Source organism: Oreochromis niloticus, linkage group LG13 (assembly GCF_001858045.2).
Source record: "Oreochromis niloticus isolate F11D_XX linkage group LG13, O_niloticus_UMD_NMBU, whole genome shotgun sequence".
Lineage (NCBI taxonomy): Eukaryota > Metazoa > Chordata > Actinopteri > Cichliformes > Cichlidae > Oreochromis > Oreochromis niloticus.
In genome coordinates, this window is record NC_031978.2 from 25,874,010 (window position 1) to 25,893,090 (window position 19,081).

At 42.9% G+C, this 19,081-nt stretch overlaps 1 protein-coding gene and 1 long non-coding RNA gene across 6 annotated transcripts; one reads left to right on the forward strand and one right to left on the reverse strand.

Moving 5' to 3' along the window:
- The first annotated feature begins 1,556 nt into the window (after positions 1-1,556).
- On the forward strand, positions 1,557-18,310 carry ikzf1 (IKAROS family zinc finger 1 (Ikaros)). 5 transcript variants are annotated; one of them, XM_005473805.3, is made up of 8 exons: positions 1,557-1,878; positions 6,280-6,333; positions 6,508-6,621; positions 12,430-12,699; positions 14,193-14,360; positions 15,587-15,712; positions 16,141-16,275; positions 16,708-18,310. In XM_005473805.3, the coding sequence occupies exons 1-8, from the start codon at positions 1,590-1,592 to the stop codon at positions 17,409-17,411; spliced, it is 1,860 nt and encodes a 619-aa protein (XP_005473862.2). In that variant the 5' UTR covers positions 1,557-1,589; the 3' UTR covers positions 17,412-18,310. The 5 variants fall into 5 exon arrangements, with proteins under 5 accessions (XP_005473862.2, XP_003441120.3, XP_005473863.2 ...); XM_003441072.4 differs by having other exon boundaries at positions 16,144-16,275; XM_005473806.3 differs by lacking the exon at positions 16,141-16,275.
- Positions 13,565-16,800, reverse strand: LOC109204853 (uncharacterized). The gene is made up of 2 exons (XR_002064381.2): positions 16,674-16,800; positions 13,565-13,979 (listed from the first exon to the last, which is right to left on the reverse strand). It is a non-coding gene; the product is annotated as an uncharacterized LOC109204853 (long non-coding RNA).
- Positions 18,311-19,081: the final 771 nt, after the last annotated feature.

Sequence of the window (19,081 nt, forward strand, 5' to 3'; positions counted from 1 at the left end):
CGGCTGAAGTGAAGCTGCTGTGTCACTGAACGGGACAGCATCTCTTATCGCATGCGATCACAGCCATGAACCGACATCTTTGAGTTCGCCAGTAGCGCTGAGTCACATTTTTCGTCCCAGCCTTCCCTTTGCATGACCTCAGGAGTTAACCCATCCTGCAGCGTGTTCACACCTTTGCATGTCATGCGTTAAAACGGACCTTACAGAAGAAAAAAAAAAAGCAACACCGACTGTGAGGCTATGAGGAAGTCAGTGAGCATTGCTGCAATCCATATTATGGCCATGAAGACACAGCAGGCCGCATTGCTCCTGCCCAAAGTTCCTCCTTTTGCAACCAACTGAATGCTGTGCTTCTTAGGAGATAAGGGCAGCCTCCCGCGAAAGGTGACTCAGCAATCCAGCCACACGGCCTCTCCTGAGATAAGAGCCCTCTTTGGGGCTTGTGGGACACTGGGAAAAAACAGCCACAAGGAGATGGTGAAAATAATTGGGTATAAACTACCACGTATTCTGTAAAATGAAGTATAAACTCTTCCAACTTAATGAGCTAGGTTCATTTATACATGTAAACACAGCTGATCAAGCAGGGGTTCAAACTGAACTGAACGGGACGTATCTCAAAGTGAGTTTTAAAGTCGACGGTGGTGTGCAATTCCTGTTTTATTTGGAATTTTCTTCATTTTCAGTCCAAAATGTATATTTGTTTGAACAAATTCAGACTCCATATGTGAGCAGTCCGCTCAAGAATCACCTATAGCACTGGTTTAGAAGCTGCCACACAGGTTAGCATTATAAAACAAACTGTAGGCCAGAAAACATCTTAGAAGTACAGTGTTGTATAATAGTGTTTGCGGCTGTCACCGGGCAGCAGTTGCGTGTGTTATCGTTGTACTGTAAGCAGATGTGATAGCTCAACTGAGAGCATGTGAGCTGTCACCGCGTTGGAACTTAGATGATTGACTTTAATGTGAATGCTGGTAGCAGTGGCAGCATCTGAAACTAACACATATGATACACTTGGAGCCGGTGGCCCAGTGTTGGTTTGTAGATTCCTGCTCATGAAACCAGAGGGAAAACCACATTTCAGTAAATTAATGCATATCTGAATGATGATCTGCTGCAGGACTGAGAGAGGATGCACTTACTGTACACGCATTTTAAAACAGGAAGTAATAAAGGAGGCTAATGTTAAGAGATGCAACTGTTTGCTCAGGCTCAGACGTAATCCTGATTGTGTACGCTGCATTCGTGCTGTGTTAAGGTACAGGACAGGATGCTATGACGCTAGAGGTAGCACAGAGAGGTGGGGGTGGGGGGATGGGGGAAGCAAACTGGATGAAACATTAAATAGAAGAAGAAGAAAAGCTCATTATATGGGAAACACTTGTGTTAATTTCATGGACTGCTTCAGAGTGCCAGAACAGGTGACAGAAGGGGAGCTGTCCAATATGCAAGTGAGGAGTAACCCCCCACCCTCCAGCCCACACTACCCCCCACCTCCCCCAACCCCAATCAGCTTCTTCGGTGTGAATGAAATAAATAAACAATGAATGGTCCACTCTCCTCGCTCGCCTCATCCCATCTCATGCATGGCTGCCAGTAATGGTCTACTGGGTGTCAGCTTTTATTGGCACGGCACAAAGCAAGTGCCAGGGGTTCGGTGGCTCGACTCCCCACTGCAGACTGTGGATAAAAGCAAGCAAAATGCCTCAGCCGAGCTGAGAGACATAGTCATGTTGGGCTGGAACGAGGAAGTGCAGTGGAGAGGGGAGGGACTCAGGGCGCAGCTCCATGGGGCCGCCGCGGCGCTGCGACCTTCTGCACATGGAGCCGGGGAGAGTTGGAAGAACTTCATACTGCAAACTCAAGGAATAGCAGGTAAAGTGACTTCAACCGCACATTTCAGCTCGGCTCTCACCTCAAAGGCTAGGTCAAGACCTCTAAAGTGATTTCGATGGCAGTGAAATGGTTTAGGAGACATTTGCGCCTGACTGGAAAAGACTCTCCTTATAGTTTCGGTGCAGGTGCGCCTCAGCATCAAGATCCCGTTTGATGCGCGTAGTTTTCTTCTGCCACAGAGTTTATAACGTATTAAATAACAAGACTGTATTTCAGTAATATATCGAGGGAAATATATTGTTTTTAAAGTGTTGTCTGTGTCTGTAAGCTACGAGCAGTAATTTAAGGGAAGTAGAGGGAAATCTTCCCCATTTTCCTTGCGTCTTTTTTTCTCTCTCTCTTTCGGGAAATATGGATAAATTATTTTCCAATTAATTCGACTTCTATATAAACCCGAATCACATTTTCTTTAAGAATTCATACAGATCGGCTCGGGGCTCGTTATCATTTTAACTCGTTTAACTGTTTTTCCCTCTTCGGCTACGGCACCTGTTGCAACAGATGTGCGCACTCTGTAAACTTTAGGGCCCTGTTTTAAAAGTGCCTCAAGTTTATTAAGATATTTAAAAGGAACTTTTTTTTTCAGGAAATAATTTTCTTTAATTTGTTGAAAGCGCAAAATTGACCGGGGCCTAAACTAATGCGAACATGTTTTTGCTTAAACAGGAAATCAGTACGCACCGACTAAACGCGCTCTCCCAAGCGGCTCGAGTTTACACATAAATCAGTCGCTTTGAGCATTTCTCGTTCCGTTAATCTTTGTGTCGGCCTGTTCAGAATCGAACCGCAGTCTCGGTTAGCCGGTAAGGCGTCTGTGTGAAGGGAAGAAAACAGGCAGGACTGATGAAACTTTTCACGCTGCTGACGCTCAAAGATGAAAAAGTTGCTCATCAACGCCCAGGCTGAAAACTGAAAGATTCACCGCCGAAGTGATGGGGGAAATGATCGGGTTTTTTTCTTCTTTTTAAACGCGATAAAAAACAGAAGTCCAAGAAAGCTGAGTTTCCTCAAATATATATATTTAACCCTTCTCTAAATTATTATTTATTAACTATAATTAACTGCGTGTTTAAAAGTGGCGTTTGTGGGACGTAAAATAAATTGGCATTACTTAATTTTTTTAAAACTTGGAAAGCATCTTTCTCTAATGTGTCCTATTTTTTTTATTAACACATTTCAAGTTTACTGTCAAGCAGAAAAAATATATTTCTCCGCAAATGTAAAGCAGTTATCTACTTTAACAATAAATGTAATAAATAAACTAAACGAAAAGTCAAATAAAATAGCAGAAAAGTCATTTTGATTTCTGAACTTGTAAACGGAGCTCAGTACCTGCGCACATAGGGCTTTTTTTCATTGCTCAGTTGGAAAGAGAAGTGCTGAAAGTGCTGCAAATCTGTCTGCAGATACATCATCTTTCTTGTCAGTAGAAACAGAAGTAGGAGGGGGGTGTGAAAGGGGGAGGGGGTGGAGGGGGTTAGAGGAAGACAGACAGTTATTAAAATGATTGTACTGTCTGAATAGCAGAGTAGTGAAGTGTGTCAGATGCAAATGAAGGAAACTTCTTCTTCAGCGCACCTTTGCTCTCCCATCACCGCCACCACCACCACCACCCTCCTCCAATGATAGACTCCCAGAACACATCTGCTAACACTGTCTGCCCACTTCCACCCATACATTTCATGAATTACTGATGAGCATCTCTGCATGCACACATGAACAGAGGTGTCCGCGCACCACGTTGCTTGGCAGTGTGGGATCATCTCTTTTCCTCGTGATTGATAAGAAGGCGCCCACGGCGGTGTTACTTATTGCAAAACTCACAGGACGGATCGTTATTATTTGAGATGTTTTTCGATAATTGTCACTGAGACTGTTCAGTTAAAAGTGGAAAGTCTGAGTGGAGCGTATGAGTAGAAATCACTCAAAGTGAGGCTCCTGATGTGAGGTGAAGTGTGATGAAGCTGCATTCACATAGCCGTGTCACAGCACTGCTGTTTATCTGCAGATATAGTTTAATTTATTTAAAATATTTAATTGCAGCCAAAAAATATAAGTATAAACTTGTTTAAAAAATACTGGGCCTTCAGTCATATTTTTGACGTTTAATCAGTAGAAAGTTCGAAGTGAAACTCTCAAGAAGTGTCTCTTTTAAAAAAAACCTTCATATTTTCAGTTTGTTTTAACTGTGCATTAATCTAAACACACACACGCCACTGTGTCAGCTTTCTCCAGGGTATCCAGACTTGGCTGGTGTGGTCCTCAGTATCTGTTAACGGTTTCGTGTGTTTCTCATCTCCACCCTGCTCCCTGGTGTAGCTTTGCACCTCACTACCCCCACCCCCAGCGACACACCGCCACAACCATCCACCAAACACACACACACACACACACACACACACACACACGCACACGCACGTACAAACACACAGGAGGAGGACCGAAAATTCTGTCAACCCACAAGCCTCTTCCTGCCTCTCCTCAGTTGACGTACTCCGACCAAAACTGTTCCAGTCCCCCCTTTGCGTTCTGTGTTAGAAGTCTTTTCTGTGACTCCTATTTCACCGCCTGAAAGATTCCACCTGCCCCCAGTTCGTACACTCATACACTTTGACACTCGTACGCCAACGCACACACACACACACACACACACACACACACACACACAATATTTTCACTCTGATTTGAGAAGGAGAACCATTAATAAGTCTGGATAGTTAGATGGAAATGTTTTAGTCGTGCTCCGGCTTTTATCAAAAAGTTCTACTTTCAGTCTGAGTCTTAACTTGACGATCACCAAATGCCAGAAGTATGTTAAAGTAGAAGCACTTAAAGTAAAAACAGAGCTGTCGGTAAACAGAAGGAAAAAAGCGCCATGAGTGTAATACTACTGAGAGCTCTGAACGAAAAAAAATTATTTCCTGAATATTCTACATGCACTTTACTTTCCACATGCCTACGCAAGTGGGTTGTGGCTGAATGTAGGAACTCTCTCTCTTTTTTGTAAACTTCTGTCAAAGCCCCCCCGCCAACACATCCGTGTTTCCCCTCTCACCATCTGCCCAGAAAAAAAGGGCACATGAGAATACACCTCCCTCTGCCCCCGACCTGCAAACTCCAGATGCTGAGGAACGGCGCTGCCGAGTCGTCGCTCGGCGCAGTAACACGCAACACCCCCGTGTTATGCTGAACAAATCATCTGCACCAGTGACCTATGCCCTGCCCCCCCTCGCCACCCTTTCTCCCTCCTCTCGCACTTGCATCCTGGGCGTCTTGCAGGCCTTTGAGCTCCTGACTTGACTCCGCAGAATCTTGTGCGTTGCGACAGAGCGGCCCCGTTGCTTCCCACTATTTGTTCCAAATGTGTGGAGCCATCTGTCAGTAAAACAGGAAGGGCTAGGTTCCCCTTCTCCCCTGGGTTTGTTTCGCTATTTTCGGGAGCTTCACTTCTCCCTGTGTGGCTGCTTGGACTGGGCAGCGGCCCCACCGAGGGCTTCTTGAAGTGGCGGAGCTGGGGCTGAGGCTGTCGGGCCCATCTGCTGCAGGCTTGAGGGCCATCCATTATTAATGGGGCCACGAGCATTGGTGACTCCTCAGATATGCAGCCCTGGCCGGAGGAGCGCTTCTGGACTCGATTGCCTCTTCTTGCTAAAAAAAAAAAAAAAGGGGGGGGGGGAGTGTAAAAATAAATAAATAAAGAGAAGTTCTCTGTCCTTCTGCCTGCTTTTCTGTCTCTTTTCTTTTTCTGCACCTTCCTCTGACTTTTTGCCCTTTCACAGCCATCTACTTCTCTCCATGCACATCTCGCAGCCTTTCTCTCATCTCCTTCTTCTCTCTCTTTTCCCTCCCTCTCTTTGTTTCTGATTGTGGCTTGCGTGTGTCTGCACTCAGGCCGCGGGCTCAGCGATGCATGCTCAGTAAATTAGAGAGAACACGAACGCCGATCAGCTGGGCACGGCAAACACCCGCATCCCCGGTGACCTGGGGCCAGTTAATTTTCTGCTTAATTTTGCGGCAGTCAGTTTGCATTTTGGGATGATTATGTGGCAGGAAATTAACAATAAATAACAAATGTGGTCTGAAAGCCTATTCCCGGCAACCCTGCGCTACCGGCAGGGCCCCCATCAGTCGGGGCCCGAGCTGCTCTCCGTGCTCCGTCTTTCTGTCAGACTTGTAATGAAAATGTCTGTAATTCTTTGTAATGTAATGTGAGGGAGAGTGGTGTATCTGCGGCTGTGACAAGAGCGATCTCAGCGAGGTTATGGAGTCACACCGAGAAGTACACCCTTTTACTCCACTCTAGCTTTTTATAACGTTGTTTCCTGCGCCTGCACTTGATTAAACTTACACGCACCTACATCTCTATCTTTCTCCCATTAGAGTACTTGCACCGCATGGAGACAGAGGAGGCCCAGGAAATAGCCCAGATGCCAGGTAAAAGCTCGCCTACTGCATGATTGAGCCGTAGAATGCACAAAGTAGATACAATAGGCCCACAAACAGGCTCTTACAGGATGGAGAGGTAATTTTGCTACCCCTGAATGAGTCATGTCGCAGGGGTGCCGTGGTGAGTGATGGGTGTTTGCTGGTGTGTGTCTCTCCCCCCAGACAGGGACAGTCCCCCTGCCAATGAAGCGTCCGAGGAGGCAGAAGAGCCCATGGCTGTCCCTGAAGACCTGTCAGCCGGCTCCACCCAGCAGCAGAACAACCGAGGGGACAAAGGTAACTCAAGCGCAGCCTGACCGTCACCGCTGCTTCTGTGAATTAAAATGAAAGTAAAAAAATCAGTGTGTGATAGCAAAATTACGTTGATGTATTGAATATATCCCATGAAGCGGCAATCAAAAACCAGCCTAAACGACTGCAGTGGCCTTCCCAGCAGTAGTCAGACGTATCATTCCCAAAGCATCCAAATCAGAGTAGAGCGCTTAAGTGAAAGTAATGTGAGGATCAAAAGTGTGACATATATGTTAAAAAAAAGCATAAAATTAATCAAATGAACATCCAGTGGGAGATATTTGCTGTTCCAAATCCCTTGGAAAAATTAATTTAAAGCTGCAAAGAGACACATTTAGGTCATTGGCAGGAAAGGTAAAAAAAAAAAATCCCTTTGATCCATGGCACGTCATTAATAAGCTGAATCTTAAGGAATAGCTAATGTGGCCTTGATTTGAGTTTGCAAACAGCAAGCCAGGGAATCTCATGGTGAAAATCAGGATGGAGAATGCAAGGGGGACTCACATCAGTGACATATGTTTATCTCAAGTCTCCTAACATGGGCGGTTTGTGAAACAGGAAATGTTTACTGGTCATTAAAGGCTGATCGGTTTTATATGACAGCAAGATAACCAGACATAGCATTCACCTTTCATAGGACAAACAGTATAGTTGTTTTGTGTGTATTGTGCCTTTTTAATGTCAAAAAAATTAGCTACTTTCATCTATTGAATGAATCACTTGAAATCTTTAAATATCACATGTAGGAGATAGAATGCAAAGAAAAGAAAAAAAGAAAAAAATGGAATGGCTCAAAACTGACCATCTTATCAGTGTTTTTCCACTTACATCCAGATAACGGCAAAGATTAGCAGCACACAGTCAAAAATAAGATGTGAGAGGAAACTGAAATAGGATGTGTAAGAGTTTCCTAAGAAGAACTTGCCATCAGGCAGTTTCAACACTCCTGGAGATAAAGAGTTCAGGAACGGGGCCAAGCTCGGAGAGCGCATCACCACACCACATAGGTCGCACACCTGCTTACTCACAAAGGCTCTCTCTTTCCTACTTTTGAGCTGTCAGGTGCTGAACCCGACACAGGCAGGAATCTGTGAGTCTAAACAATCAACACGTGTTCAGCCGAGTAACGGAGGATGTGTGTGGAAGCACGTTTTACATCACACATGCACGTCTTAGTCAACCGAAAAAAATGGGAAATAGTCGGCGAGAGGATTATCTAAATGTTTGACTTTCATTGGCAGCCTGTAAAGAAGGGAAAGAAGGTGCAGCTGGGTGTATGACTTTATGTTCTGCGTGCGAGTTTCTTTTCAATCCCTTCACACGAGTGTGTGTCTATATATAAGGGACAGAAAGAAAGAAGGGAAGTGCAAGTATCTGGTACATCTATGCATCACTGCCTCAGTGATAAGAGCCCAAATGAGTTATAATTATCGCCCAGGATCATGTGCTGCTCAGTTCTCTTTAGTGAAAAAAGAGGGGGGACTATATGTGGGACATGGGACCTCAAAGTATCGAAAGCTTAAAACCTCGAAACCCAGGTTATTTCCTGTTGCAAGTGAGTCTTTATAGCCTGGGAACGTCATTGTTGGCGCACATTCGCTGTGGTAGAAGCTACACATGTATGACTACACGCATGAGGGAGGTTAATATGTGACGCGTATTTAACCATTTCGTGAAAGAAACGTTTTTACCGCCTTGTGTCTCTTACACCGAACATAAGCCCAGAGACAGAGGCTCGGTTAAAGTCACAAGACTGTAAGATGACCTTCACAACATCCCAGTGAAATGATTTCGCTTTCATTTTCAGTGATTCAGATAGGTCCTCGGCTATGTCAGAGACATGAGACTGAGAAGGAGACTGAGCAGTCTAGTTCCCGAAAGCATGGAGGCGAGTTTAAAAAAAAAAAAAAAAAAAACGAAAAAAAAAAACTGTGTGAGGGCAAAAAGCAGGCTGTTTTTGGTGTTCCTGCAAGTTGTGTTCAGTGTGTTGCTGGCGTGGTTTAACACTTGTGGTTCCACTACTTTGCACACAGGGTTATTTTCAGGCAGTGAGAGCAGCACAACTCAGTAACAGGAACCTCCAGTGGCTCCTTGTGTTTCCACGCTGCAGAGCACAGTGCTGTGATGCTTCCTACCCGCTATGCATCCTTGTCAATGCAGCTAGTTTATTTCTTCTTTTTATGCCTTTCTAAAGCTCTAGCATTTTACTTGTTAATTATTTTTCCAGTCACTGCTCCAGGACGTGCTGTTTCTTTGTCTGTAGTGTGAGGATTAGATCTGTATCAGGTTATAACCACTTTATTGAGACCTGTTTTGTTTGTCTACTGTGATCTGACACTTGCTTCCCAAAATGAGTAAATCAGGATGTGTGATGTTCATGACAAACACGATGTAAAGCAAAAGCTTTCTTCCTATTCCCAATTTAGTCACAACTTCCCCATATCCATGAGAAGTGGGTGTCAGCCCAGCGTTCATGGTTCCCTTCTGCTCCAGCTGGTTGATAATCTCAAAGCTTCACTGGTGTATTAGATGATAATAGATAAACACATTTTTTTCCACCCGCTTTGTTTCAACCATTTCCTGAAATTGTACACCTGCCTCACTGTTAAAAGGCGTTATTCTTGGATCAGTTCTGTATTTTTGGGGGGTTAGAGAATTCTTTCAAAAGCTAATGTGCACGTAATTTATGTACATTTTACAAAGTCCATCGACATTTAAAGATTAAGATTAAGATTTAATTATCCATTACGCTGTGGCAGTTGAAGGTTTTGCGGCTAAAACCATAAATTAAATTAGCAGGATTGAAGTGGTATAGCTACTTATGGAGTTTTGCTTTCGAGTTCTGTGATATGCAAATGCAAATTCATAACTTGTACTCAAAAAAATCCCTACAGCAAAGCTACACTAACACATAGTCATGTAAATGTTTTGTTTCAATGAGGAAAAAAACCTCAGTGGTTAAAGTGAGAACCTCATAGACGTACACTTTGCAATAAATGTAACGTAAAATCTTCAAAAAAAGATGACTCTGGCTACACATCTTGTGATTTCTGTTTGTATCTGTAAAGACAGTTAGCAACAACATTCCATAAATCAGTGACGAGGTAACTTTACCAGGGGAACTGCTGGATTTCTGCATTTGCATTCATGAATGTAGACACATTTTTCCAGTAGCAGAAGTAGATTATTTTTATTTTATCTTACTGAATTTTTTAATTTAATTAATTGTATCACATTGAATAACCTAAACATGACTTGCTGAGAGTGTACATGAATTGGAAGTGCTACACAGTTAGCTGTCACAGAAAGGTTAGCTTAAAAAGTAACAGAATCATTATTAGGAATGTCAGAACCAACAGATAAACCCAAATATGTGGTAGTGGTTAATTGTTCAATTAGTAACCTAAATGTAATAGATAAATTATAGAACTATGTAGTGTTATCCAAAAGTAACAGATAAATGATCAAAAGTGCTAGCTAAATTTAAGGGACAAATGATTATAGTTAAAAGTAACCAGAAGGAGATCTTAAAGCTAATGCTAAATATAATGGTTAACAGTTTGATGGATAAAAACAATAGAGAAATGTCCAATATAATTTTGATAAAAACCCACAAATAAGTGGTTCTAATAGAGCAAGTTTGAGCAGGCTAATGGCTAAACACCTAGCTAATAGCTAGTGGATAACAGCAATGTTAAGCTACTTAAACAAGGACAATTGTTATTTTAACCGATATAATGTGAAACAGCTGATTCGTGAAACTCAGAAAGATAGCAACAAGTAACAGATAAATGGTTGACATATTTGACTGAAGCTAATTTAAGTCACTGATCAAATTGAGGGTGAAACAGATTTTATAGTTTTTCTTTAATGTCCGTAAATAGTCGTTAAAACAAGTCGTAAACGTCTGTAAAAACAGAGAGCTCGTAACTGAAACTAAACACAATAACAGAGCAATCCCCACACACATGTCATGCTCATCTGTGGTGCATTGTAAGGACATTTTGAATGCTGTGTAGCCCCTAATTCCTACTTGGTTATGTAACATAAATGATGGCCAATTTAGCATTCTAACCACACTTTTGTTTCTTATAGACGGCAAAACTGTTTCTTTCCTTTCTTTGCATGGTTGGTGTGTCTTTTATCTTATCTCCCCAGCAAAATACAAGTCTGTCCAATAAACGCAGCAGTTTAACAGATGAGATTATTTCCCATGTGAAAATAAATAAATAAATAAAACACATTTTTTTTCAAAAGTGTGGGTATGGACTGTCAGATTATGAGAAAAGGGATGATCACCAACATCTCATGATCCTACTCAGTTCTCATGTTTCACTCTTCCCTCTGTGGAAAATGTACATTAGGGGATTTATGCCCCCTCAGTGACTCTCGGTGAAAACAACACTCCTGCCTTAGAAAAAAAAAAAAAAAAACTGTTTCAGTTACAGGCTGTTTTACAATTCCTTTCCCATGCTTCCCTTTCTGTCACTTCTCCATAATTCTTGGTATTTCAGTTAGACAGGCCCTCTTTGTGAAGCTTCCCCTTTTCCATGGATTCCTATATTTCATGATTTCCACTTCTTCCTCTTCAGTTGTACAAACAGAGGTAGAGGCATGGGGAAATCAGGCTGTCACTGTGACATGCAAACCACAGGTTGGTAGCTGCGGGACTTACATGATCTGTCAGTTCTCTTAAATATTTCTTAAGTCCTTTGGTGGGAAAATGAAGCGGCTGAGAGTTAATCACACAGGGCACTTCTATTTTCCTTGGAACACTGGACATCGAATACACGCTACAGTGTGTATTGTTTTTTTTTAAAAGCTTTTCTACAGATAAGATAAGAGCAGGCGCTGATCGCTCGGGTATAATTTTCTTTCTGCACTTTAAAAAGCTAGAAATGTACAAAATGACACGAAGACCTTTGCAAATGAATACGAGTGTGAAGAGGCCACATGGCTGTATATCTGTGTTGTTCGCTCGGTTGCTATGATAGATACCGCGCGTGTCCCTAGTTTCGCACTGCTTCCTGTGTCTCTGTTTCCTGTTTATCTTGCTGTTATTTGCTTCACCAAAGTGTGATGGTGTGAGATGATCGGCATGTTTCTTCATCTCCTCACTGACATCCTCAAAGAGTAGACACGATGTCCACCTGTGTGCCCTTACGAAGAGCTTTGCCTTTTAATTGTAAATTCAGAAAAAAATGTCTGAAATAGGAGGGAAAGTTTCTGAAGGGCTGATGCAGCATCCCTCTTCACAAGAAAACGTGCACTAAAGGAAGTTGCCATTACAAAGCTGTTGGTGCCCTAGTTAGGGCAGTTGCAGTTTCTGTGTTACAGCTTATGGTGGTTATTCCAACAGGAGTAAACAGAGAATGTGCAGAGCTCCACTGAAAACAATAAAAATAAATTCAAATAAAGCCAGGTATATTTTGTCACAAATTAAAAAATCAGTAAAGTTCAGTTTAATAGCTGGAAATCACAGTATGAGTTCAGCATCATGGTTCTTCATACAAAAAGCAACAAACAAAAAACTTGAGGCGACTTCTGTTGTGATTTGGCGCTATATAAATAAAATTGAATTGAATAAAATTGAATTGAATTGAATTGAATGAAAAAAAGATTTCTGAAAGTAGGAATATTAAAACACAGTGTTAGGATAAACAGCTCTCTAACTTCTCATGCCACAGTATCAATATCACACTGATAAATTGCCCATCTTTAGTATTTAACATCATGCAAGAAACAAAAATGCTCGTATTCTAAACCGTGGCCCCCCCTTGCCCTCTTTTCCAGCCTGTAACATTAAAGTTGAGGCTCGCAGTGATGAGGAGAATGGGCTGGCCTGTGACATGAACGGTGTGGAGGAGGAGGAGTGCGCGGAAGACTTGCGCGTGATCGATGCCTCCGGGGCCAAGGTGAACGGCTCACAGCCGAGCCCCGAAGCCAAGGCCTTCTCCTCGGCCGGCGGTATCCGGCTGCCCAACGGGAAGCTCAAGTGCGATATCTGTGGGATAGTTTGCATTGGCCCCAATGTGTTGATGGTGCACAAGCGAAGCCACACTGGTAAGCCACGCCGTCTGCAACACTTCTTGCCCTTGCTTTGCACCCATGTTCACTGTTAGTATAAAGGAGATGGATTTAGGGGTAGAGAGGTGTGCGCTGTGGCTCCTCCGCCTGTTTAGCCAAACATAAATTCTTTTCAGGAACACAAGCAATGTCACCATGCACATACTGTAGCTCTGTGTCTTTGAATACACACTCTCTGAGATTAACTTCTTTTGCAGTGTTCCTCACACTCACTTGTAGCATGCTTGCATCTGGCTGTGTGCGTGCAGAGCCTAATATCGTGCATGAAATAGACTTCAAGGTTAGCATTAGCATTCGTGATTGTTTATCTAACAGTCTCTGAATTGCCACGTGACAAGCAACTGATCAGGTTATTGTGTGATAAAGTAGCGGAGACAAACTTGGTCCAAAGAAAACATACCCTCAGTTGAGAAACAGGATATATGCAGCAATTAAATGGGATCTCTGCAAAGTGACAATTATCTGGCTATTAAAAGTTTTTCAGAATTCAAAATTGATATTCTATTGTAATGGAGCCAAACCAGTGGTGGGGAACATTTGTGAAAAAGGCACTTAACTGTCAGGCTTTAGAAACTAATGAAACTCAAAATGGAAGAAAGGAACAGTAGACTAATGTAAATGCAAAAGAAAGTACAATAAAAGATATAATGAAGTGCCTCCTATTTAAATAGAAAATATTCTGTGGTGAGTCTTTGCTCCTGAAATGCATTTTTAATGAATTTCCTTTTTTATATATTTTTGCTGCTTCACTGGTGACTCTTATTTTACGTGGGTGGGGGGGCCTTTGAAAAAAAAAGAAAGCCATATTAAAACGTTCTCACAGAATGCCACAACACTCGGAGAGGATGGATATTGGTTTATTCCAGAAGCGCTGATCAGGAAGACTGGCTCTCAACACAAAGTGTTTCCTTCGCTTTATTCAAATGAGGCTGAATTTGCATTGTGATGTGCCGCTCTTATTTTAGAGACGAAGAAGAGGAAAAAATGAGATTTTCAGATCAAATTGACCTAGGCAATGGTGCATTACGGAGCTGGCAGGCTGAGTCTGAAAGGCTCTTGTTCGATCAGAGCGCCAGAAGTCGGTGGGGCAGGGGGAGCATGGAGAGATGGAGTGTCACTCTGCTGTGAAACCCTCCCCACAGGCTGCTGGATCGTTCTCCGCCCCGGAGACGCCGCATCATCCGGCTTGTAGTGCGGCGACCTCCCGCGTCCCTGCAGCTTTTCCATCCGCACAGAAAAGACGAAGACTTTTATCGCTGTCAGTGGAGGGAAGGAACAAACACAGTCAGATTAATGCACTCAAGGAAAAGCTTAAAAATGAAACAAACTGTCTGATCCGATCCATAAAATCCTAAAATTAGAAGCCAATAAAACATACAAGTTATTCTGTCTTCCCCCCCCGCCCTTTCTTTCCTTGTGTTTACATCTTTGCAGTAACGTCTGTCTGCTCTGTCTGTTCTCGTCCTCAGGAGAACGTCCATTCCAGTGCACCCAGTGTGGCGCCTCCTTCACCCAGAAGGGCAACCTGCTGCGTCACATCAAGCTCCACTCAGGGGAGAAGCCCTTCAAGTGTCACCTGTGCAGCTACGCCTGTCGCAGGAGGGACGCCCTCACCGGCCATCTACGCACACACTCGGGTGAGCATGCAAAGGTCACCCCCGCTGAAAACTTCTGCACTTTTATGTTGGACGATTTTTACAAAAGGCACAACAACTTCTGCAGCACATGCAGCGTGAGCTGGGACTATGTAAAGGGAAGTTGACAGGGTGTAGATATGGTGTCACTTTTTTTTTTCAAATGCTTTGCAGAAGTACGTGTTAGTGTAATTTGGGTGTAAACAGAATTCTCCTTCTGAAGAGTTTGTCAGAAAAATGAAGGGATAACAATCGCGATTGTGTCATTTTACAACGTAAATGTAACAGCACCTACAAAAAAATAAGTTAGAAAGATTAAAGCATCTGATATATGTTGGTTATTGAGCTGAATTTTAATCATATAAATTCAGCCTGAAGAGCTTTCAAACTGGAGACAACTGCACTTATAATATTAAAGACATAGAATACTATTATCATAGTAATGTCACTCCTAATATACAAAAGGAATGTATTTAAATATAAATTTATGTTAAAAAAAGGCTAATTATTTTCCATAAAAAAACAAACAAAACGCTAGCCACTTATTTTTACCATGCAAAAATAAAAAGCTGTTTCAGCTGTTTTTATGAGCATTCACGAAACCAGGATTGAGTTTGTTTTGTTTGTCTGTCCAGGTATGGGCAGAAAAATCCTCCCTTTGCCCAGAGTTTTTCATATTTTGGATTTAATCTTCAGCACTTTTCAATTTAGGTTTATGCTTTTTTTTCTCTGTATTTAAAAATATTGCAAAATCATCAGCTCTCCATCATAAGGTTTCAGTTTGCACTGTGTTTGCTCTACACTAAGTTGTTACCTGAGTTACCCATAAATACAGAGGACATGAGCTCAGCACTATCTGCAGCAGCAGAGCTTATTGCATCCTAAGACATAAACTTCTACTTGTGAGCTCTTGCACAGGGCCTCCCAGAAATTGTTTTGGGTTTTTTTTGTCATTTGTATTTTTGTAGGTGGTGCTCTTTTCTTCCCCTTTTACTACTGGTTGTGCCAGATCCCTAATCAGCCCTTATCTTGTACTTAATCTGATCAAAATGCATTCGTAACATCAATTCCTTCCGGTGTTCTTTCAAGAAGAAGCAACCAAATGGCCATTTAACTCACTTTAGTGTTAATTATTTTTTTTTAAAAGTTTTAATATCAGACTTTAAATAAAATATTGCACTGCTCTGTTTTCACTGATGTAATTTTTTTTTTTGTTTGTTTTTTTGCAGTTGGAAAACCCCACAAGTGTGCTTACTGTGGGCGGAGCTATAAGCAGCGCAGCTCTCTAGAAGAGCACAAAGAGAGGTGTCACAACTACCTCCAGTGTATGGGACTGCAAAACACCATCTACACAGGTTGGTGCCTCACGAGGCGTGCGCTTTAACTTTCACCCAGATCTAATGACCTACTTTATCCTGAGCACGGGACGCAGGAAACTGTGCACAGAACAGCAGCCTATCACAGTCACTGTCTTTGTTGCTAAAAAACAAGACAGGATACATTTCCATTTAAATATAGGCTCGTGTAGGTATCCGAGCTAATTAAGTCAGTTTCTTTGTCTATATAAGTTCAGACACGTCATACTTAGTGTTCTGTACAGCTCTACACTAAAACCTGGAAACAGATCATTATGAGCAAATGTTATATTTGTAAACCAAGTGCTTCACGTGTGTCAGAATAGTCCGCTCTGTGCTCTGTGAGAAAACCACCATCAGGCTTGTGCCAGCAGGACAAACTCCAGTTACTTTGACGCTAAAATCTACTTCTCTGTCTTGCTTTCCAGTAGTAAAGGAAGAAAGCAACCAGAATGAGCAGAGGGAAGACTTGAGCCAGACGGGATCTGACAGAGCCTTGGTGCTAGACAGACTAGCTAATAATGTAGCTAAACGTAAGAGCACTATGCCACAGAAGTTTGTGGGTAAGGGCTGAAATCTGCTTCTTTTGTGTCAATACAATTTCGCTGCTTTTTGCTGAAAGAAAAAAAAGTGTAACTGTGACTGTTTGTGTTCATTGGGGTTGCATTTTTCTCTGCAAGCCTGGTTCTATGCAGTGCAGCCTGATCACAGACTGCACCTTTTATTTGCTTAATCGTCACTGGAAAAGACTACATTGAATTATTTACATTGATTCTGCATAGACCTGTTACATTTAAGCGATTTATCTCCACACAAAAAAACAAACAACATAAAAAGAGGGAGAAAAATAGAAGATCAAGAGGTAGACTGAAGTGACTCATTTTAAGATTCAGCCAGAGGCTCAGTGTCAAGATGGTGAGATGATAGGATGCAGGTGAAAGTGTGTCAGTGTAGTACGAACCTCACCCTGCCCTTCTGTCTCTCTTTCTCTTCAGGTGACAAACGTCTGTCGGACCTCTCTTATGACGGAGGAGCAGGCGAGCTGATCCAGCCTCACGTCATCGACCAGGCCATCAACAGTGCCATCAGCTACCTAGGCGCCGAGTCGCTCCGGCCTCTGGTCCAGACCTCCCCGGCCTCCTCTTCCGATGTGGGCCTCAGCTCCATCTACCCCCTCCACAAGCCGGCGACAGATGCCCACGCGGGGACGGGCTTGTCAGCCAAAGACAGTGCGGCCGAGAACCTGTTGCTGCTCTCCAACTCCAAGTCTGCCTCCAGCGAGAAGGACGGCTCGCCCAGCCACAGCGGCCAGGACTCCACGGACACCGAGAGCAACAACGAGGATCGCCCGACCGGAGCAGCCCCCGGCCTCATCTACCTGACCAACCACATCACCCAGGGGGTTAGGAACGGCGTGCTTCCCCTGGTGAAGGAGGAACAGCAGAGGCAGTTCGACGCCATCCGGGCCGGCATGGAGATGGCCTCCGAGGGCTTCAAAGTAGTGACAGCAGACGGGGAGCAGGTGAGGGCGTACAGGTGCGAACACTGCCGCGTCCTCTTCCTGGACCACGTCATGTACACCATTCACATGGGCTGCCACGGCTTCAGAGACCCCTTCGAGTGCAACCTCTGCGGTCACCGGAGTCAAGATCGTTACGAGTTCTCCTCTCACATAACACGAGGAGAGCATCGCTACTGAGCCACGTCGACCAGAGAACACACACACACACTTTCACAGGATAGAACACACACACACACATCGACACACACACACACAGGCAAGCACATGCAATAAATTAATATAAATACATCATGTAAAATACACTGTTAATGTCTGTGTTTTTTATAAGGTATGCATGTTTGTTGACACACAAATAAATATACAACTATTAAAAACATTGATTTTCATCTCTGATACGAACTATTCTGTTTTTTTAGGGTTTTTTTTAAGAAAACAAAGTAAATAAAGACTGTTCTTCATTCCTCACAGAAATGAAGAACAGTACTTCTTAAATACACGTCACCTGTGTATGTAAATATACAAAGGTCTTATTTTTCCTCCTTTTTTTTCAAGATTTAAAGTAATAGGATTTACATCCTTTTTGCTTTGACACCTTTCTGTATTGAATAACAGAAAAAAAATGTCAATTCCTTCTGCGGCTGTTTCCAGTGCAGGCAAACCCAGTGTAACATAAATACAATCAGTAACGTAACAATCAGTGTAGATAGACCCACAGCTCCCCTGTAAGGTTTTAACCTGCTCGTGTTTGTAATAACCTTCACGTTATTTATACATTTACATGCCTGTCTGTTTTTTGTATTTATTACAGTGATCGATGTTTGTCTCTTAGAGTAGCCAAAGCTGCATTTTTTTTTCTTTTTCAGTTCGGCTGTACTAAATGTGTATGATGTTATCTGATCCATGACTGCTGCTGGAAGCTATTTTTAGTGTTATCAGAGGGAAATGTTGTCCTGGACTTTTCTGTTTTATACCTGATGGCTAAGAATTGTTTGACCTGTGAGACGAAAACGAAGTTGACCTCAGTTGAAGGGAGCTTAATGCTTGCAAAAATATCAATAAAGGATATTTTATATATGCAAATAGTGTGGGAAGATTGTTTTTTTTCCTGCTTTTAAAGATGGCTGTAGAAGTAAGGAGAAAGCATACCTCCTGGATATCCGTGTGCCAAAGGAAATGTGAAAATCTACAAATTGGGGTCGGGCTCGGCAAAATTAACTCGGGAGTTAACGGAAAGTTTCCCTCAGATTTGTTCCCACATTTCGCTCTCTTCACACGCTCCTCAAAGTCTGTGAAATAATTAAGTTTACATGTCATTCATGCTGGCAGCTCTAGCTGTCAAAGGGTAACAAACAGTGAATGACTGGCATTTGGGCAAAGAAACAAACAAACACAAAAAAAGCAGACGGTGAGAAAATTAAGAGGGAGTGAAGAGTAAACAAACACACCCACACTGCAGACTTGTTCTGCAGGGAAAAAAAGGCGAATACCAACTCAATTAAAATTTAATTTTGCTACATTAGATAATAAATCACCAAAGGGACAATATGAGACTGAAATATTGCAGGGTACATACTCACACACACACATACTCATATAAAAGCATGTCGACATGTGCCGTGCGTCCAGGACCTGAAGAGTCTGGATGGTGCTCTGAGCGGCAGAGAGCTGGGACAGGGAGGATCAGCCACCGGAGCAGAAGGCAGGGGCCAGGGCTCTGAGGGCCAGGTCTGTCTGGAGATGCTCATTCGGGCCGGCAGAGGAGCTCGGCAGCGTCGAGCGCTGAGACAGCCTTGTCCAGATGGCTGCTGTGTGATTTAGCAGAAACGGGAAGCAGCTGTGGCCAGCGC

What these genes read in the sequence shown, in the direction of transcription:
- ikzf1 (XM_005473805.3), top strand. Translation starts at nt 1,590, where the DNA reads ATGGCTGCCAGTAATGGTCTACTGGGTGTCAGCTTTTATTGGCACGGC. An exon ending in GCAAACTCAAGGAATAGCAG is followed by an intron (nt 1,879 to 6,279) that starts GTAAAGTGACTT and finishes TTCTCCCATTAG; the next exon opens with AGTACTTGCACCGCATGGAG. An exon ending in GAACAACCGAGGGGACAAAG is followed by an intron (nt 6,622 to 12,429) that starts GTAACTCAAGCG and finishes CCTCTTTTCCAG; the next exon opens with CCTGTAACATTAAAGTTGAG.